Source organism: Natrix helvetica (genome assembly GCF_964273705.1).
Source record: "Natrix helvetica genome assembly, chromosome: 2".
NCBI lineage: Eukaryota > Metazoa > Chordata > Lepidosauria > Squamata > Natricidae > Natrix > Natrix helvetica.
This window is the reverse complement of record NC_138552.1, coordinates 253,349,089-253,371,288: the sequence shown is the minus strand read 5'-3', so window position 1 is coordinate 253,371,288 and position 22,200 is coordinate 253,349,089. Positions and strand designations below refer to the sequence as shown.

Below are 22,200 nucleotides of genomic sequence, written 5' to 3'. Positions count from 1 at the left end.
TTAGACTATAAACAATTGCTCTATGATAAAACAACTAAAAATCTCTAACTGCAGCCACTGTGAGGGGCTGTCCCGGGTTTGAGAAGCTGGTCTCCTTGCAAGATTCCTGACTAGACTCTTTTATTTGCAACTCACTTTAAACAAACCTGGTGTTGCATCTCCACCTAGTTCAGGGCACTAATAATAAAAATCCATAGCAAAAACAAATAGGTGAAGATCTAAAAGCATAAACTAACTGTAACCACACAACACACTGTTTATATAGACATTGAAATTGTTGCTCTTTCTTATATAATCAAAAAATAAATAAATAAAAAACAACAACAAATGAATGTCTGCCTTTCTCTTCCTTTAATAATTATCCAGCTTCCTTCTTTATGGCATTTTCTCATCGTTTCAGGTATGAAATCATGTATTCCTGTTGGAGGGCAGATCCTGTGGACCGACCGACCTTCTCAGAACTTCAGCTTCACCTGGAGAAAATATTGGAAAGCTTACCTGCTCTAAGTGAACCAAGCAGTGTAATTTATATTAACACAAACTTGCAGGAAATGGATGCAGAAGAGCTAATGGAAGATGACGAGTTTCCCCAAATAGACACAGTCCTTGATCCAAATGAAATCATACAAGCTTGTTCCCAGAGACCGGAGCCTACAGTAGTCACTGTGGATATCCATGAAAGCAGTGGAACGGGGGATAGGTACATTTTAAGTGGAGTCAATGAAGAACACCGGGCCAGTCTGATAAGAACAGAGGAGGAAGATATGTCATTGCTTCTGCCCATTTACACACAGAATGGGAGGCAATGGTCTCAAGCCAGCACACTCCCTGTAGGGAGTTCATTGGCTAATGAACTGCGCTTTGCAGATGATTCTTTGGAGGAGTCTGAAATTCTGCTGTGAAGAAAAACTAGCACTCTCTAATGAACTGCAGATCAGAGACCCTTCTGAGCTAGAAGTGCTCTGGATAGCCATTGGAGGTTCTCATCACGGAAAGCCATTCCTGTGCAGCATGCTCTCCAATCTTTGTATAGCAGATAACTTTAGAAGAAACGTTTTTATCTTTATAGAAATTATATTTTAATAAACAAATGTGGTAATGGTCTGTTTTATTTATTTTGAACACAACTTTAATATTTTTGGTCTCATTCCTGTGACAGGTTCTTTCATGGATGGTTTGTCAATAGATTATCTTCTGGCTCCTTCACAACTTCTATGTTACAGGAGATGTTGATAGATATTAACACGTACACAAATACATGCACACAATTTCTGACCACTTGTTTTCATTGAAAAATATGCTGATTCTCTTTTTGTCAGCATCTTACACAATACGTACAACACACGCACGCACACAATTTTCTCTTGAAAACCTCTCCCAGAACTGCCAAGTCTTCCCTCTGTTGCATTCCCATAGCAAAGAAGGCTTAGATGTCATTTGAGAAAAAGGAGACTTCCTGACTGAGGACGGGGTGCAGAGATTGGGAGAACAGTTCGGAGGGAGGATTAAATCTGCTCTATTTGTGCTGCCACATATTTCTGAATCTGTTACACAATGCAAGTTTTTTAAAAAGTGTGGTATCTAGTTTGACCCTCTTCCTGCTACTTGGAAAAAGCAAGGCACATATTTTATTTCTGAGCTCACATCATATTTTGTTTTGGATTTTTTCCCCCTAAATATCTGGTCTACTCTTCTAGTAGAAAATTCAATATTTTGCACCATCCTGGAATGGAACTATTCCTAACACCAAGAATAGAGCAACACTTTTTATCTTCTCAGTTAAAATTAAACTAAACATTGTAAATGTTAAAATAAAGCCATCTGAGATGCTGTATCACCTTTCCGACAGCTTTCCTGTAAAGTTGGTGTTCCTCAAGGCTCAACATTATCACCATTGCTGTTCATTCTCATCATGAATACTATCACAAAAGGACCACAACATGCCATCCCCTGGACCTTGCAATATGTGCAGACATGGAACAACCACCCTACCCAATTTGGCCTGTGCCTCAACATGAAGATGACTCACTAGAGAGCAGCCCGAGCATTTCCACCATACAAGTCAGCAGTGAAGATCTAGTGAAGACCAACACCGTCAATTACTTAGGATTCCATCTACAAAGTGATAGCAGCATCAATGACAAACTGCATGCAAGAGTGAAAAAAGCATGGCTACAATGAAAGGAGATCCCTGGAGTGCTCTGTGATTGAAGCATGCCAATCAAATAATGGTATTCCCAGTAGTTTTATATGGTGTTAGCCAATCACCAAATGCATTGAGTGCTCTGTATACAACATGGAGAGGCACATGCTTTACTGGTCACTTGGTATTTCTCATCTTGACCATGTCAGCAATGTCCACAGTATGGCAGCACATAGGCATTGCACTAATATCTGAGAAAATGTGGAAGAAAGACCTCCATGTCCTCCAAGCAACACCCCACACAGTTGCCTTCATCACCTTCCACTTTAATACAGATGGCAAGTGCCCGTATGGAAGTCCAAAGCAAAGACAGCAAGGCACAATAAGTACAGGCATGAAAATTGGATCCAGGTGCTATATTTGATTGTGCAAGATGGCATTGGTTGAATCCAAAAAGTGGACCCTGCACCTGAGGAAATAACACTAGGAAGATGATAGTGAGATACACCAACCATTTTCAACTAGGCACTTTAAGGTAGCTGAGTAGACATGACGCAAGTGTTAATTGAACACCTCTGGATTACAATTCCTATCACCATGTGGGGAAAATGGTGCAAGAAATTGTTGTGTCACATTGAAATCAGCAAATCTGTAAGTAGGTTTATATAAGGGCTTTTTGAGAACTGCCTGGTTTAGTCACTGCAGTTTTCTTGGCCAGATTTTTCAGAAGTGGTTTGGGCCTGAGAGAGAGATGGACTAGAATTCAGTTACACAGTTTCTTGCCTGATGCTTTAACCACTAAAGCAAACTGGCTTTCTTGATCTAGATTGTGGGGCAGTCAAGAATATTTCTGCAAAGTTTAAAAAGATGGTCTGCCGTTTTAAACATTAAAAGGGAAATACAATTGATAAACCAGGAGAATGACCTGCGGAATGTTTCTTTATTGATCTATAATAAAGTCTTGCAGAAATCTGTGATGAGATAAAGAAGAGAAATTGTATCCTTCAACATATTTGATTGAATTACAATGCAAGATTGTTGGAAGGAATGTAATTTTTTAAAATCAGGGTTAAAGTGAGATATTTTTTGTTTTTGTTTTGAAAAACAAAAAACAGAAAAACAAAAACCTTTTTGAACTTTCAGCTAACACCACAATTTTATGTATTTGTTTATAAGTAATAGATGGAATATGGTACCAAGAGAATTTATAGAGGGGACTGGTAAATTTAAATAACAGAAAACTATTGTTACTAGAAGGGCATGACTTGCAATTAGGCTGGCATGCCTTCCTCTGGTATGGCAGAAATATGGTGCACAAATATTCCCAAAGGCATAATGTGGGGAGCGTGTTGCTTAACATTTGGGAAAAAAATAAACTATAACATTATAGAGAAGTACCAGTTTGGCTCTCTCCAATGGAGGCAATAATATATCCAAATCTTATAAATTGGAGGAAAGTGTATGTTACAAGGATATTTTAGATGAAAGGGGTGATTTTAAATCCAGGCAACAATTGCAGAGTCAAGCGATGGGCTTATCTTGGTGGCCATATTTTCAGATCCAATCAAGGCACAAAAAAGATGTTAAATTATGGGGTGTAAATAAAGAACAAACAGCACTGGATAAATTTTTAATGGGGATGGATGAAAAATCGATTAAAATATATAATTATTTACTGAACTATAAAATGGAGAAAGAGATAGTTAAAGAAACAATGATTGCCTGGGCAAAGAATTTCGGATACAATACAGAACTAGAAAAATGATTAGAAATTTGGGAGAGAAACTACAAGCTGCCTCAATCTATAAAGAAAACCTCTACAAAATGCTTTATAGGTGGCATTTGCCGCCTGCAAGATTGGGCAAAATGTATAAGAGCTCCTCTGCCAAGTGTTGGAAATGTAACCAGATTCCAGGAACATACTACCACATGTGTAAGGAAACAAGGAATTACTGGGAGAAAATTCATAATTGGTTAGAAATGATAACTGAACAACATCTTGAGTTCAAATCAGAAACATGCCTTTTAGGTATACCGTCAAAAAGTTATGACAAAGCAACTATATACTTAGTGTTACATATATTGACAGCAGCAAGAATCATATATGCTAAATATTGAAAAAATGTGAACATCCCACCGGATGATAATATTATTCGGTTATATTATATATTACTAATTATAATTAGGAAAATTTGGGATTGTGCTGAAATGGATAGATTAACCTTAAAAATTAAAGATAAAGACTCTAAATATTATAGGATGTGGAATAAATTTGATGAATGGATAGAGACAAGAAGTAGAAATGAGAGGGAAATTGACAAATGTCAATAACTGTTAGTATGTAAAATAAAGACGCTATAGAATTATGGATATAATATGGAAAAATTGTAAATAGGTTAATGTAAGTAGAAATTTAGTTAAAGCTCATTTTCTTTTTTTCCCCCTTTGGTTGTATTATTATAATTACTGTAAATATATTATTGTTATAGTTATTAGCTTGTTAAGTATGACAAGATTTGCTATTGATTTTTCTTTGGTTTTGCTTTGTTTGTAATTGTTACCCTGATACGTCACTGTCTTTTCAATAAAGTATATTTAAAAAAGAGAATTTATAGAGGTGAAGAATTCTTAAATTTGTTTATATTGAAGTGATGAAGATTGAAAATAATTTCTTAATGTAATTTTCTTTTTCTTGTATTTTTTCCTGCATTTTTTATTCTTTTGTTTCATTCTCTTTTTCTAATTTTAGTTTATATTACCGTAGTTTTTGCTACTGTAATTAAAAATTCTTAATAAATTAAATATATTAAAAAGTGATTAAAATATATACAGTAGTATGGGTTGGGTTTTATTTGTAAAATAAATAGGTTGTGAAATAACCGGCAGAGATACACTTTTCCCATAGTCTGCAAAGGGAAAAATGGAACAGTGACTATATATCTTTAGTTTCTCCTCTTACTGGGAAAAAGTAATTATTGCAGTAGGTGGTGCTAGAGTTAAGGATAAATTACTACTGCTTGTATTGCATAAGAGAGTATTGTACCTAATCTGAAATTTAAAATCCGCTTTTGGGGGAATGCTGTTATTTAACAGAAGCAAATTATCAACACAGCAAAATGTTGCTTTGATTTTGATATTAAATTATCCCTAGGGGTTTTTTGGGGGGGAGGGCAGAATAGAAAATAAATATGTTGTATGATAATCACAGGAAGAACTTTTTGAGGGTTGGAGTGGGATATCTTTCCTAGTCTGCAAAAACATTCCACCTTGTAGAATACAGCAATAAAATGCTCAGAATTGAATATCAATCTGAACAGTTTATTATTTTATCCCTGGGAAATTAGAGTCAGCATGAAGAGTTTTTTTCAAATAGTTTTCAATAGTTAAGGACAACAGTAGGACAAAAGCCTACATTGTACATTGATGCACAATAATAAGAGGTGGAGGTTCAATCACATAGTTGTGGTGGGCATCTCGACTGCTTCTCCCCAACCTCCTATGAACTCTCTTGGAATGTCGGTTGAGGGCATGTGGAGAAGGAAAGTAGTGATTTCTGGAAATAGGTCGGTAGGTGTAATGGGCAATTGGAATAACCTTGAACAACAGGAGGAAGAGCCATAGCCAAGGCAATGGTCAGATGAAAAAAAATCTGGGGCAGAAATGTAATTTAAGTAAGTGTCTCAGTCATGACCACCTTAGTTTTCATGAAGATACAGTAAAGGGAGGGGGACATTCAGACTTATAGGTTACAGTAACATAATCTTGCAATGAAGAAATATTATCATTCATAACTCTGGCATCCTAGTCTGATCTACCTTGAAGAACTGACAAGGGGCATGAATGCCAAACAGAAGTTGTCACTTTTTTCCTTGATACCCTGCACTGCTTTATTGCATTCTGCACAAAGGGTATTTGTATTTATTTATTTTTCTTTAGTTTAATTTAATTTAATTAGCACTTCTAGACCGCCCCCTCTCCCAAAAGGGACTCGGGGCGGTGTACAGTCCATATCAAAAACATCATACATAATAACAATTAAAAATTATTAAATGGATAAATACATAAATAAGAGGAGGATAAAATAGACAGAACTGTAATTGCTAAATAAATAATTTAAAATATACAAAATTTAAAACCCCAGTGTCCTATAAAATTAAGTCCCATAAAAAACCAGTAGGAAATATATATGCCAGGAGGTAGACATTAAGAATTATGCCAGACCAGCCAGTCGGAACAGGTGTGTCTTCAGTTTCTGCCGGAAGGAGCGGAAGTCAGTGGTGGTTCTAATATCGGGGGGGAGGTCATTCCAGAAGTTGTCTTCTACAATAGTACATTCTCAGTTTCTTAGAACCAATTCCTTGCCATATGCAACTTTCCTTTTATAGTTTTACCAATTGCTGGTCCACATCTACAGTACATACAATTCAAAGTGCTGAACAACATTAAAAAAGAACCTAGTTTTCAGAGGTCCCCTGCCATTCCAGTCTCCCAAACCATTGCAGGCCTGTATGTCTGTCTCTCTCATGTGTTCTTATTTTATCCTCCATGTCTTTTATGAAATAGATAGGGCAGAGAGAGAGGGAGAAGGAGGGAGAGAGGGAGAGAAAGAGAGAGAAAGAAAGGAGAGGGGGGGAGGTTAATGGGCAAGTCAACATATAAATAAATCTCAAACACTTTTGTAGCATCTTCTAGAGCAAATAGGTTCTTCAAGGAGGTAGATTTGGGATTGGAAAGGGTTCTATGCCTCTTAAATAAAAATCACCAACCACATAAGCATGCTTGCATTGAGTTGTTTCCAGTTTTGCTTTGCTTCTCTTTTGAGCGGTTCTGTTGAAGTAACAAAAGTCCCACAATTGCACAGTAGTGAACTATTTTGTGATTACGGAGTTAATTAACTAGAATCAGGGAGAAATTAAATGAATATTATGATAATAACCTGGGTAAAGGGACCAATTTAATGACTGTTTGAGATCCCAGTAAAGCGGTCAGGAAGGGCTATTTTATGCAATCGTCTAGAGAAGAAGAAACAAATCCCAGGAGAAGATGCAAAAGCTCTTGGATGAAATCAGAAAGAAAGAAGTGGAAACGCAAAAGACACCCAGGCTCTTGGTCCATCCCTCTCCTGGTTCGACCCACTAGATTATTACAGGGACTCCTTGGGCAGGAGAGGACATGCCAAAAACTCTTAACTAATACTATAGTCCCAAGCTGCTGAGCAGCAGGTTGCGCGGGAGATGCGCCCTCTCGCCCTGCCCTGCCCTGGAGGCGCTGTGGAAGAGAAGAGCAGTACTTCCAGCAAACTAACAGCGATCGCAGGTATGAACTTAAAGGCGGGGGAGCGCTGGAGCGACTCCCCCTCCTCCAGGGACCCATTCTGCAGCCAAGGCCGGCGGCGTCTCCGAGGAGAAGCGGAAACCGAGGAGCGGGGCACTTCTCGCTGGCTGGGGAAAGCTGCCGCGCGCCTTAGCTGCCGCTCCCGCTGCTCTCATCTCCAGGCTGGACAGGAGAGCTCAGTTCGTGCGGAGAAGCCCTTGCTCACACTTACTCCACTTTGCTGCCCCGGCCATCGCAACGGTAGAAGCGCACAGCCATGATTTCTGCACGGCGATACAGTCTCTGCAGCCTCGTCCTCGTCTTGTGCCTAGCGGCCGGTCAAGAGTTGCAGGTTTCCCAGGTAAGGGGGCTCTACTACGCGTCCCTCCTTTCCTACTAAAGGTGTATAAGGTAATGCCATACCTTGGCATTTTCTGCAGTGAATGCATGGAACTGCGAGAGGGCCTTTTTCTTTTAAAGAATTTGACCTGTCTCCTCTTTTACCCGTTCTTTGTCTTTTTGTTTGTTTGTTCGCTTTCTTTTTTTGGCCAAGGCAAAAAGTGACTGGCTAGGTTACCTTTTAGTACAGCCTCACTTCAGATCAAGTGGGAAGGGAGCCAGGATGCTTCCAGACAAGAGGAGCCTTGCTCTAGCCCAGGGTTTCTTAACCTTGGTAGCTTAAAGATGCATGGATATCAACTTCCAGAAGGTCGCAGCCAGCCAATAGCAGAATAACAAAGTTGGAAGGGACCTTGGAGGTCCTCTAGTCCAACCCCCTGCTCAAGCAGGGAGACTTGCTCCAGATAAATGGTTGTTCAATCTCTTCATAAAACTCTCCAGCGTTGGAGCATCCACAACTTCTGGAGGCAAGCTGTTCCACTGATTAATTATTCTAACTGTCAGGAAGTTTCTCCTTAGTTCTATATTGGTTCTCTCTTTGATTGGTTTCCACCCATTGCTTCTTGTTCTACCCTCAGATGCTTTGGAGAATAGCTTGACTCCCTCTTCTTTATGGCATCCCCTCAGAGAACTGCTATCATGTCTCTCCTAGTCCTTCTTTTCATTAAACTAGATATACCCAATTCCTGCAACTGTTCTTCCTATGTTTGAGCCTCCAGTCCCCTAATAATCTTTGCTGCTCTTCTTTGCACTCTTTCTAGAGTCCCCACTTCTTGACGACCAAAACTGGATCCAGTGTTACAAGTGTGGTCTTACCAAGGCATTATAAAGTGGTATTAACACTTCATGTGATCTTGATTCTCTGTTCCCTCTGTTAATGCAGCTTGGGACTACATTGGCTTTTTTGGCAGCTGCATCACACTTGTAGCTCATATTTAAGTGATTATCTACTAGCACTCCAAGATTCCTCTCACAGTTACTACTATTGAGCCAGGTACCGCTTATTCTATACCTGTTCATTTAAGTTATCTTGCTTAAATGTAGTTACTTTTCTCACCATTGAATTCCATTTTGTTAGATAGGGCCAAGTGTTCAAGTCTGTCAAGATCCTTTTGTATATTGAGCCTATCTTCTGGAGTGTCGGCTATTCATGTCAACTTGGTGTTATCTGAAAATTTGATGAGTTCACCTTCCCCTTGTCAAAATCATTGCTGAATATATTTTCATCATGATGAAGATATTTTTAAGTTCAGAGTGAGGTCCTTTAAGAAGGGCACAAATTGAAGTGATAGAAGATGCGATGATAGACTGACATCTAAAACAGCAAGTCAGAAATTTGATCAATAATGGGAGGAGGAGCCAACGTTGCGACGATATGGATGTGCGGTCTCGATGCTCGGAGACCGCAGCTGATACTTTTGCTGCTGGGTGGTCCAATCGGACCTAAACCGTCCCGCAGAGATGGTGAACAGGAAGAATACGTCTTGCTGATTTCAGGGACATCGCAAAGTCCCTGATCGATCCAAGAGAAGTTCTTCAAGCCGGCGACAAAAAATCCAGCCATTAGGCTGATGAAGTCGGGGCAGCTCCAAAATGGAAGGATACAGAAAGAGAAAGTGTTTCCAGCTGGTGAGGAATTTTTACAGTTTTAAAAGAGACTGCCTATAAAAAACGTAAAATTAATTTAAATCGGACAACAGAAGAAATAAGTGGCATAATTAAGTTTGGAATGGTTTTGGAAAGTGTGTTATCTTACTTTTTAAATGCTATGTTCATGGATGGAATGTCTTTTAAAAGGAATGGATTAAGTTTTCTTCTTCCATTTTTTTTCTTTTATTATTCTTTGTAATTTATGGATTAAAATTCTCCTCTTTCATTACTGTGGGTGTTCTTCTAACTCATTCAAGAATCGAACTTTTTTTAACTTGCAATACAAAAAAGATACAAAAAGAAACAAAGAAAATTGCAACAATAACACTGCTACTTGGAGGCTGGAGGTTTGTATATTGAAAATGAAACACTCTTACTTTTCTCACTGATTATCCTGGCTTGGCACTCCAAAGTCTTCTTTATAGAGAGTGATAAGAAGAAAAGCATACAGATGTCCCTTTGAAGTATATCTTCAACCAGAGAAAAGTGAAAATAAAACTTTATTGTGAATCTATGCTTAATCTTGTTAAAACCTTCCAAGCTAGAGCAGCAGTGTTTGTTAGCTGGAGATAATGGCACAATTTCAACAGCAGAAAGAAACTTTAAGTCTGCAAAAGATATTCTTAGAAATAGAGAAATTATCAAACACATTTGAGAGGATAGAGAAGTTGGAAGAGAGCATTTACCAGTAAAATATGATGAAGAAGTTGGAGATGTTTATCAAGTGGAAAAAGTGGTGGTTAGAATCCTAAAAATCAAAGAGGAAAATGACTATAAAGAAATATTTGCTGATATTTATGGTGATTGGTTTGTCTCTGAAAAAGGAAAGAGTGGAATACTAAAAGAGGAATTAAATGAAGGGGAACTCTACCCCAGATGGCAAGACACAGCAGAAGAAAAACGAAAAAAAAAAAGAATTTATGGATTTAAAGAGAGAAATTTTATTAGCAACATCATTGATAACACTACCGACAATCAAAGATAAGCTGATTAAGGAAACAGAAGAAGGGCATCGAAATTACATGAGAGATTTTATAAGCAAGGAGTTGCTAAGAGGAGTCCATACAAATTTGATTAAGGAGATGATTAGAGGACTGACACCACAAATGGCAGAAGATATGAGACTGTTTTGCTACTGGAAAGATACAGGTTGATAGATGGAAGAGTATAATTTAAAACTAGTTAAACTTAGTGAAATTTAGTGACAACAGATATAGTTAAATAAATAATTGATAATGATAATAATGTATACAATGTGTAGTGTTATGATAAGTAATGATTGGATATGAATATTGAATGGTACCCATGAAAGGAAGATTAGAAATCCTTTTGGATTATATATAAAGGTTAATTTAAAAAAGAACTAAGTTAGATGCAGTTTAGTCTTGATTATTAGGGGGAAAATGTTATGATACCGGATATAGTCAAATAAAGGAGGGATAATGATAACAATACATACATATATATATGTATGGGTACATCATAAGGAAACTGGATGTAAATTCTAAATAGTGATTTGGAAAGGAGGATTAGAAAATTTTGTTATTAAATATTATGGATGTTTAGCTAGAATAGGACATAAGGATTCAGTGTTATTGGAGGATTTTAGAAATAGTAAATGAAATGCCAATATGTGGTTATGTATTAAATCTTAGTATATTTTATGATGAAGGACGTTTAAACAATTATGGTCAAATGAAAATGGAGGTATGATGATGGTAACATGTATAAATATCTGAGTTAAAATACTTGAGTTAATATGAATTATGCTTGATGACTGTGGAAGAGATGCACGAAAGCCTTTTGTAACCAACTGATACACTATCTACAGTATGTAAAGAAGGAAGATTTTATGTGTTGTGTTTGTTTTGAAAAAAAAAATCAAAAAAATTGATCAATAACGTTGATACAATCATTTTTATTTTATTAGGGAAAATATGGAAAGTAGCCTTGCCATCACAGATATCTTAGTTCCATGAAGGAACTAAGTTCATGGAACTTAGTTCCTAGAGGAAGAAATGTGTGCAGCTCCAGACATGCTGGATTTATTATTACTTTCACAGTTAAATTGGTATTATCAGGCAGCTATCAGTAGTTGCAAGAGAAATTGCAGTTTTTGTATATATTTGTTCATTATGTATCTACAATCCCTTGTTAGACTAGAAAATAAAATCAAATATTGCTCCACAAATAACTAAACAAATCACTCATTACTACATATTTAGTTATTTCAAATCACTGCTGGTATACTAAAAACAAGTTATTTGGTGTAACAAGGTTTACTGTATTTAAGTGTATCACAACAGTTTAAGTTAAACATAATCCTTTCACAAAAAGATTTTATAACAATATACAGTTCGACTTTTGCCTTTCTTGGAATATGCTGCATACCACACACAATAAGCATCTTGGACAGGAAAAAGCCTTGCTAACTATTTGCTAAGTCTGGCATAAATGTAATTCTGCAATTTTTAAAAAGAAAAGTCACATATAATGACTCCAGTTCCCAATATTAGCATTGACTTTGAGTAATGGTAAAACTAATTCACAACAAATTCCTTTTTATAGCATCTTTATCTGTCTCTTGCTGCTAAATCACTTTACACAAGTTCATGAATGCCTGGATGCAGTTGTGTGCACATGTGAATACATTTGTTGAGTGATAAAACAAGCAAAAATAAATCTATACACTGTTATTGTAGAAGGAAGGGTAAAACTACAGTTAAGATGCAATTAGGAGTATCGGTATAGAAATAACATTTCAATGCCCTCATTATCATTGCTTTGAGAACAATGCAGCCTCTTAACATGAAAGGGTTTCTTGGCTGCTTTCTCTGCACATATCTCAAGGCCAAAGTACACAGGAATGAACATCTTGGTCCAGGACAGCAATGCAAAGTTGTGCAGTGATAGTAGCTGTTCAGTGGAACTCAGACTTATGTCCTTGCATTTAATTGGCTGGCCAGTCATTGATGACACGTTTTCTCAAATGTCACTCAAAAAGGCCTCTGAATTTTCCTGCTGATCATTATGACATCCAAAGTAGAAGGCTGCTCACTCATACCCATTACTGTTTCTTCATGAGGCTCTCAGGATTCAGTAGATCCTGATTTTGACCTGAACTATGCAGAAAGTTCAATCAAAGGTTCGGTTTCTGGTTGTTCTCCATTTTTTAGGCGTCAGTACCCTGGCAGCTTCTCCAGCCTGATCTCCGCTGTAGACTGCAACTCCTAAAATTCTCATTTTGCATTTTACTGGCTCTGTGGCAGAAAATTCTGGGATTCATCTCAACACAGCTGGAGAGTGTTGACCAGATTGAATCAGGATGCCTTAAGGACAAGACACATGAGGACAAGATAGTTCCAAGGATCTATTATTGTCTGTCTGGGATATTAATGAGTCAAGGGCTAAACTAATAAAATTTTATTTGCTATATATAGAAATTACAGTTGTACCTTGTCTATCCTATTGTTTCTTGGCAGTTTCAGCTAGAACAAATTATAATTTGTTATATAACACTAGAGAAATGGTGTAGAACAGCGACCCCCAACCATTTGGACACCAGGAACCAGGGAAACATGGTTTTGCAGGCTATTTAGATCCCGCACATGTGCAGATGAAGTTTCATTCGCTTGCATGGCCCAGTTCCTAACAGGTCAAAGACTGGGACCAGTCCACTGCCCAGGGGTTGGGGAGCCCTGGTATAGAATGTACAAATGCACTTCAAATGTGTGTTGGACGTGTGAACAAGAAGGGACATTTTATCATGCATCGTGGACATGTAAACAAGCTAGGAAATTTTGGATTTAAATATATATACCGTTCTGTAGGGAGAACGAGGCAGACAGGGACTGAGGCAAGGCAGGTTGAAGCTAACATAATCTTTATTAACAGTGACAAACAGCTCATATGTACGGCAAACCTCGAACCGGCAAACAGCGAAGCAAAGGACAGCTGACAGCTCTTTTATACTAGAGCTGTCAGACGCTTAGCCAATCAGGTAGCTGGATCTCCCGCTAGCATGCTGCTCGCATCTCAGCCAATCAGGAACTAGTAATGTAAGTCAATGGCAGGGAGCTTCAGTACTCAACACCCCTCTCCTCCCAGTTGGCACATGCGTAGTCCGCCAAGTACGCCGGCTGGCGACAGCTCCGCCCTGATCGTCTCAGTTCTGGGACGGCGGTCAGAGGAGAAGTCTCTGCTGGTTGGGCCTGTGGAACTGCCAGAGACTGGGCTGCTAAGACGGCAGGAAGAGCGACCTCCGCTGGACCAACTGGACTACCAGGTAGGTTTGGCGATGAGAACGCGTTGGAGAAGGGCGTGGGAGCGGCTTCTAGTGGCGCTAGTTCACCCGGGCAGGATTGGGCCTGTCCTGGCTGTTGATCTGCTGCACTGGGATGTCTCCGACGAAGCTGATTGATCTGCTGGCTCCACTCTCGCCCATCGTCGAGCTGGACCCTATAAGAATAGAGTCCAGTTAGCTGTGTTATTAGTCCGGGGAGCCACCTTGGTTTATCCCCATCGTTTTGGACGTAGACCAGGTCTCCCACGTCAAATGTTCGAGTTGAGTCGCCTGTGTTGGAACCTTTTTCTGCGGCATAGCCAGGGTGCAGCCGGTCCAGCGCTGTCCAGAGCCGGCGACCCATAAGTCGTTCTGTGGGACTTTGGTTGGTAACCGGGCATAGAGTTGTATGCTGCGCCAGAAGGTATTGGAACAATTTGTCATGCCAATTTCCGGGCCCCAGGCAGCCCAATGCCTCCTTAGCCGACCAGACAGTTCATTCTGCCAAGATGTTTCCGGCCGGGTGAAACGGAGACGTGGGTGCATGTCGTATGCCATGCTGGCCTAAAACATTTGGAAGGGTGCTGTCGTGAACTGGGGCCCGTTGTCCATCACCACCACGTCAGGCAGCCCATGAGTTGCGAAAAGTCTTCCCAGCACGTTAATGACAGCCTCCGAAGTGGTGGAGGGCATGAGTGCCAGTTCCACCCACTTCGAGTAGGCATCAACGATAATTAAAAAATTCTGCCCTAAGAACGGGCCAGCGAAATCCATATGGATTTGCGCCCATGGAGCTCGGGGCATGTCCCATTTTCTAACGGGCACTGATGGGGGAGCCGGTCTGGACTGCTGGCACTGTTGACAGGCGGCTACCCAGTGCTCTATCTCCTGGTCACTTTTTGCCCACCACACGTAGCTCCGGCCCAGTGCCTTCATGCGCACAATACCTGGGTGAGCAGTGTGCAGGCAACCCAAAATTGGCGCCCTAAGCTTGGGGGGAGGTACTACCCAGTTTCCCCACAGCAGGCATCCATTGAGAACGGATAGCTCATGCTGCCGTATGGAAAAGAGCTGGAACTCCTGACGTACTGGCCCATGTGGCCACCCCCTGCGCACCCAGTCCAGCACTTTGGAGAGGACAGGGTCAGATGCAGAAAGCCTGGCAATATCCCAGGCATGGCTAATTCTTCTACGAGGAGGATCGAGGCAGCGGGAGCAGGGTCCTCCACTGGCGCTGGCAAAGGGCAGCGACTGGGGGCATCCTCATGCCCCAAATTCTTTCCTAACCTATAGATAAGTTGGTAATTGTATGCCACCAGGAAAACGGTCCATCTGGACATTCTTGGCGATAAAATCTGCGGGGTCTGGTGGTCTCCCGCCAAGAGACCCAAGAGGGGCTTGTGGTCTGTAACCAAATGAAAGAAATGACCATAGACGTAGTCGTGGAAACGCTTGACCCCTGCTACAGCAGCTAGAGCTTCTTTGTCTAGCTGGCTGTAGTTTCTTTCCACAGCTGAGAGAGTGCGAAAATAGTAGGCAATTGGGGCTTCTGAGCCATTAGGGAGGACATGGCTCAGAACAGCCCCAATGCCATAGGGCAATGCATCACACGCCAAAACCAAAGGGAGGCGGTCACTATATTGGGCAAGCAGTGACTGGGATGTGAGAACATCCTTAACCGCCCAAAAAGCATGGGCTTTCTTGGGACCCAAATGCCAGGCCATCTTAGAGTCCAGGAGCCTGTGCAGAGGCTCTGCCAATGAAGCCTTATGGGGCAAAAATATGGCATAAAAATTGAGAAGGCCAAGAAAGGCTTGAAGCTCCACTTTAGATGTGGGCGTGGGGGCTTTTTTGGTTGCCTCTATTTTGGACTGGGTAGGGTGGATGCCTTTGGCATCCACGAGGTAACCTAAAAATTCTACGCTGGGGACACCTATCTTGCATTTCTCTTGCTTAAGTTTTAGCCCAGCCTGGCGAAAACGGCTCAGGACGGCCCTTAGCTTCACGATGAGTTCGGCTTGATTCCTGGCAGATACAAGCACATCATCAAAATAGGGCACTACCCCTGGAAGCCCCTGGAGCAACCACTCCATCAGGCTCTGAAAAATGCCTGGGGCTACACTAACCCCAAACTGCAGTCTCTTACACTTGAAAGCTCCCTGGTGGATTACGATGGTCTGGGCCATGGCAGTGGCCTCGTCCACCAGAAGCTGTTGGTAGGCTTGTGCCAAGTCAAGCTTGGCAAACACATTTCCCCGCCCCAGGGAGTGGAGCAGGTGCTGCACCACTGGTACAGGGTAAGGGTTCACTTGCAACCCTCTATTGATGGTGCATTTAAAGTCTCCACAGATCCTACTGCTGCCATCCTGTTTGATAGGTATCACAATGGGCGTCTCCCAGGGAGAGTGATCCACTACCTCTAATATCCCTTGTGCGATTAGCTTGTCTAATTCAAGGTCTACTTTGGGTCATAGGGCAAATGGCACTCTCCTAGGCTTAAGGCGGATTGGTGCCACCTGGGGGTCCAAATTAAATGAAATGGGTGTCCCCGTATATTTACCAAGCCGGTCATCGAAGACATCTGCGAACTCGCTGGCCAGCATGGCGAAACAGTCAGGAACCACGGAGTGGATGCCGGAAACGTTGAGCCCCAACGCGGAGAACCAGTTCAGCCCTAGGAGGCTGGGCACCTGGCCGTCGTTGATGACGAGGGGAAGAGACCCCTGGAAATTGTGGCTGGCGACCTGGAATATGCCACAGCCCACAATAGGGATCTGCTCCCCCTGATAGTCTTTGAGGCGAATCAGGCACTGCTGCAGGGTAGCCTTAGTAAGGCTGGGCACTATCCACTTGATAGTGGCCCATGAGAGGAGGGATTTGGAAGAGCCAGTGTCCACTTCCATTTTACAGGGCTCTCCCTCAATTTGGACAGTCAAATAGATTTTGTGGGCCGGCTTTGAAAGAGATGCGTGGCTCACGGCCCATTCGGAGTGCTGCTGGTCACCCGCAATGGCGAAACAGTCCTTGCGGTGCCGAGGAGCCTGTCTTATGGACTTCCTTGGCAAGACGCGTTCAGGAGGCCGAGCAGCAACTGACATGGCCACCCTGCACACCTTGGCCAAATGTCCCTTTCTATCACACCGCTGGCAGATGGCGGCTTTGAACCTGCAAACTGACCTTGCATGGTTCCCGCCACAACTGAGGCAACCCGGCTGAGGCAAAAAGTCTGAGTTCATTTTTTTCGGGTTGTCAGGTTGAGGTGGCTGATGTCTTCTTCTATGTCAGAAAAAAAACCTCTGCATTGACTGCATGGCCCCTGCTGGCATGGGTGGCCGGTGGCAGAAATTTTTGAATCTCTGCAGCAGATTTATCAGACATTTCGTACGCCGTGGCTTCATCCACGGCTGCCTGAAGTGTCAGCTCTTTTCTTGCCAGCAAACGGCGCTGAAGTCTGAGGTCTCTAATACCACAGACCAGCTGTTCGTCCAGCACAGGGAAATTGCAATGTAGAGCCACTGTCCTGAGGGAAGCCATGTAGTACGACATGGATTCCCCTTCTCTCTGGATCCTCTGTCGGAACGCATAGTGCCTCACCATATATGAGGGAGTTGGAGAATAATGGTTTTTTAACTTCCCCAAGAGCGTTTCCCAGGGCATTGAGTGCATTGACTGAGGGGCTGCTAAAGCCCTTGCTATGCCAAACATCTCGTGGCCACAGGCGCTGAGGAAATAGCCTCTTTTACAGCCACTTGACAAACCAGTGAACTTGTTCGCCTCCAGGAAGCACTCAAACCGTTCAAGGTAAGCGTCCCATGTTTCAGTGGCTGGGCTGAATGCCAAGAATGCCAGTTGGGTAGCCATCCTGAGAAGGACGGGCATGAAGAATCAGAAAGAATCAGCTATGAGCGACATCTCATCGCTTAGTGACTTGAGGCAGCTCTAACAGTGACTTTGCTTTTGTCCTTTACCTCAGACCTGATCCCATCTTCGTCACCAGTGTTCTGTAGGGAGAACGAGACAGACAGGGACTGAGGCAAGGCAGGTTGAAGCTAACACAACCTTTATTAACAGTGACAAACAGCTCATATGTACGGCAAACCTTGAACCGGCAAATAGTGAAGCAAAGGACAGCTGACAGCTCTTTTATACTAGAGCTGTCAGACGCTTAGCCAATCAGGTAGCTAGAATCTCCCGCCAGCAGGCTGCTTGCGTCTCAGCCAATCAGGAACTAGTAATGTAAGTCAATCGCAGGGAACTTCAGTACTCAACATATACTAATTTAGAGGGTTTTAAAAATTGCTCTACAACCGAGTCCAGAAGTCTTCCTCTTCAGGCAAATAGTTGGGAAAAAAGTAATGAAATTTTATTTTTCTATATGATAACCTTAACCAGATGGTTGGATGCACAAAGATAGAAAGGCCTAATATGGAGGAATGGCTGGTGCAGATGATGGAACTTGCTGAGAGGGCCAAACTATTTTCTTTGATTAGAGACAATATCTACGTTTATTGATGGCTGGAAACTCCTTATGACCTATGCATAAAAGAGAAAAAAATTCTTATAGTTTGTGGTTTTGAAAATTAGACAGGATAGAATATGGAAAGGAAAGAGTCAGAAACTTTAGAGAAAGAGATAAAGTTATAATTCTATTCATAACAGCTGTGAAGAAGATTGGAAGTTACTTCTTTGTATCCCTTTTCTTTATTTTCCTATTACTTTTTCTTTCATTCTTGCACTTGCAAGTTTTCTATTTGTTTGTTTTTTTCTTGCTTGTTTTATATTAGTGGTTTTTATCTTTGTTTTTACATTTTTTAAATAAAATTATGTTTATAAAATTACAATCTAATATCTGGTAGTGCCAAACTGTTATATAGCAGTGATAAACAATATTATAAAACATTCGTGACTACAGCAGCATTATGCATATTCTTTTGACACAATGAATATCTTACAGATTGGTGAGTACATTGTTTTGTGTGTGTTCATTAGGAAATGCCCAACATGACTTTTTCAGGTAATATTATGATTTTCCTAGAATGGCATTGGACAACTTGTTTTACCTGCAAGAAATTAAAAGGCTATTTTTTGTCTCTTTAAGGAAATGCAGATTATAAATAAACTAGAAAAAACATTAGAATACATCATTTTCAATATACATTGAACGTTATGGTTTGTACATGTGACATGTTTACATGTATCAATCTATTATTTTTCTTTCTTTTCCATAGAACTGCCTGACAAAACAGCAACTCCTGGCTACCATCCGCCAAATGCAGCAATTTCTCAAAGGCCAGGAAACACGGTTTGTTGAGGGACTACGCATAATGAAACACCGACTCACAACTCTGCAGAACACTGTGACTAAAGCTATCCCAGACCCTCAAACTGGTAAAAATAATAGAGCTTCTTCAGAAGATGGGGCAGGAACCTTGTTCAGGTTGAGCTCATTAACCAAAGTGAAATTATAGGATAAGGATGGACCCTCTTGGCATCCTACATCCATGACTCATGCTTTCCTAAAAGCAGCTACCTCACACTTTGGCTGACCACACAAAACACAAAAATATAGTTAGCTAATGTGTAGGTTGGTGTGGAAAATCATATAATGGAATCTTTAAAGCAGCCGAAATACTCCAAGATCTGAGAAAACCTCTGTCTCTATCCTGCACACAATAGTTAAACTCCTGGTTAATTGAACCAAGATTTTTTCCAGATTTCTTCAAAGTCCAATGAGGATGACCTATATAGATCTATAATGTGCGATATCAACTTCCAATATTTCCTGGGCAGCACAGTCATTTAGGAAGGTAACACATTTGAAGGGCACTCAGGGTGGAGATGGTATATTCATTTAATTAACCCAATATTATAAGTTATGCAAAACACTGAAACACAAATCACTTGACACAAGTTCATATAACATACTGGGCTAAAATGTGATTATTTCAGAGCTGGATATATCATGTAAACACATGAATTATATAGAGATTGTGAAGCATCTAAACAAATACACTGAAACAGCCATAGTGAAATTGTAAAAAAACAAAATGTTCTTTCTTCCCCCCCAAAAAAATTATCAAGATTTTTATCACACAAATGCAAGCTTTCCCAAAAGAGTCAGTTCAAATATGTTATGTTTATTATCTATAATTTACAAAATAATTGGATTATTTCCAGATAATTATGGTGTTTGTAAATCATGAGCTGCATGTTTTTGGGGGATGCATAGTTTAATCTGTTCATAATCAAATTATGCAAAGTTTTAATGATATGGACAATTTGAGCATCCCTAAATTAATCAATTTACAATGTATGAATTTGAGATTAGAAAGGTTTGTGAGAAAGGTGATGTTTGAGTTGCATTTTAAGATTACTAAGTCTCATGTAGACACAGATCTCATGTGGTTAGAGGAGGTCTCTGAATGCTTGTCTTATTCCTACTAACCATCTCTATCTTCTGCCAAACTCTGCTTGCAGTGTTCTGTCCTAGATTGGAAGCTCCAGTGAATGGCAAAAAATTTGGCACAAAGAATTTGGTGGATCATGAAGTCCATTTTAACTGTGATCCTGGATTTCAGCTTGTTGGTTCCCATTCTCGAGTGTGTCAGCCAAATGGCAGCTGGACTGGACAAGTTCCACACTGCAAAGGTACTGTCTTACTATTTCTTGGCTGGGGCATAGAAACCTCCCATCTATTTGTCAGAGCAAATTTCTACAATGTGTAGCTAGAAGAATGCCATCATAGCAATCATGCCTATGTTGACCTAGACTAGAGGAATATGCTAAATGGAGATCAACCAAGGTAATATTCAAATTGCATAGACACAACCAATGCAAGTTGTTCTTTTGTTAATAGTAGCCTGGCAGGGAGTGGGGGGAACCTGATCATTCTGCAACTTTAGTAGGATATTCGAGAACAGGAGGGGGAAATTAAACTTATTTTAATTTCAGAATAAGGAAAAGTTTAGTGGCATCATTGGAAGCATCCTGAGAAAGATAATCCAACAACATAATTGCAAGGAACTATCCCATATATTTCCCTGTGTAGTTCTATTAGTTTATTCTTTCATTCTGGCAACACTGTTCACCTTTAACCATTGTTTTTTGCCAGATCCTATAGCTGATCAGCTAAGGAGAACCTCCATATACTATTTCACCCTAACTTGTATAAATTACACTCTCTCATGTCTGAATTACACAAGTATTAGTCTTGAACACAATCTGCTTCATCCCAAAACATGGCTTGAAATGGCAAGTGATTATGAGTGAAAAATACACTTGCTAAATAAGGCTATTATAACTGCTAATAGGTGCTTTTGCCAATCTAACCTAATACCAGACATAAGTGCATTGCTAATTACATCTTGGGATACCACTTATTTAAATAAATTAGCATTACATAAGCTCTAGAGCCACAATTACGAAACTCCCAACCAGCAATTTCTCATTAATTTAATGTATGTTTAGACTACAGCCTACAATTCTGCTCTTGGTCTTTCCCTTACGTAGTTAAGGGGAATAAAATGCAATAAGCTTTGATTTCTAGATGCTTTCTTCTTTCTTTCTTTCCTTGCTCCTTAGCTTTTGACAAACAGCTATGACCCAGATGAAGTTTTTCCCCTCTCTCTTTTGTCTCCAAGCCAGAAAAAAATCATAACTTCTTAAATTACTGTCTTTCAGACTGCCATTAAAATGCAGATGTTAAGAAAGAAAAACTGAATTTTCAGAATGGTATTAAAATGTTATTTGAAACCCCTGGAATCGGGTGAAGAATTTTTTTAAAAATCAAATCTTTCAAGATGTGCACAAAAATCAAATAAAGCTTCACAACAAAAATGAAGGATTCTAGCTAAGTCAAGTGAAACCATTTAAAAAAAAGGAAAGAACATCAAAGGCATTTTTTGCAGGTACCTAATAGGAAGGAAGACGGAGCAAGTCTTAGAATGTAATTGTCAGAAATCTTCTGCTGCTCACCTTTCTTCCGATTTTGTGTTGAAGCTACAGAACCCCTAGCCCCATGATGGGGAGCCTATGGCACGCGCCCCAGAGATGGCACACAGAGCCCTCTCTGCTGGCATGTGCGCCATCGTCCCAGGTCAGATCTCTGTGGCGTTTCTTTCATGAGCTTCTGTTTCCCTGCAAATGCCGAAACAGAAGCTCACGAAAGAAAAAGATCTTACCTCTTGCTATGCTGCCGGTGTTGGGATGCCCTGCCTCCCGCCGGCCAGCTGGTCTTCAGACCTCTGATGGGCATGTGTGCATGTCCACACATGCAGGCATGCATGTTTGCGCATGTGCATTGTTCATGCATGCACAACTTTCAGTTTGGGCATGGGCACGCATGCATTTTGGGCACTCGGTGTCTAAAAGGTTTGCCATCACTGCTCTATCCCCTTTGCATAATTTTCTTCCA

At 40.7% G+C, this 22,200-nt stretch overlaps 2 protein-coding genes across 3 annotated transcripts in view; both read left to right on the top strand.

The window, feature by feature from the left end:
* MERTK (MER proto-oncogene, tyrosine kinase) overlaps positions 1–1,127 on the top strand; it is a 60,848-nt gene extending 59,721 nt beyond the window's left edge. For both annotated transcript variants that reach the window (XM_081945898.1, XM_081945897.1), the window contains exon 19: positions 401–1,127. In XM_081945898.1, coding sequence (XP_081802024.1) covers positions 401–902 — 502 coding nt within the window. In that variant the 3' untranslated portion in view covers positions 903–1,127. The remainder of the gene's footprint in view (positions 1–400) is intronic.
* Positions 1,128–7,517: 6,390 nt separating this feature from the next.
* FBLN7 (fibulin 7) overlaps positions 7,518–22,200 on the top strand; it is a 36,124-nt gene continuing 21,441 nt past the window's right edge. Inside the window, exons 1-3 of the mRNA XM_081944281.1 lie at positions 7,518–7,817; positions 19,016–19,175; positions 20,265–20,435. Of these exons, the coding sequence (XP_081800407.1) occupies positions 7,734–7,817; positions 19,016–19,175; positions 20,265–20,435 (415 nt within the window). The 5' untranslated portion in view covers positions 7,518–7,733. The remainder of the gene's footprint in view (positions 7,818–19,015; positions 19,176–20,264; positions 20,436–22,200) is intronic.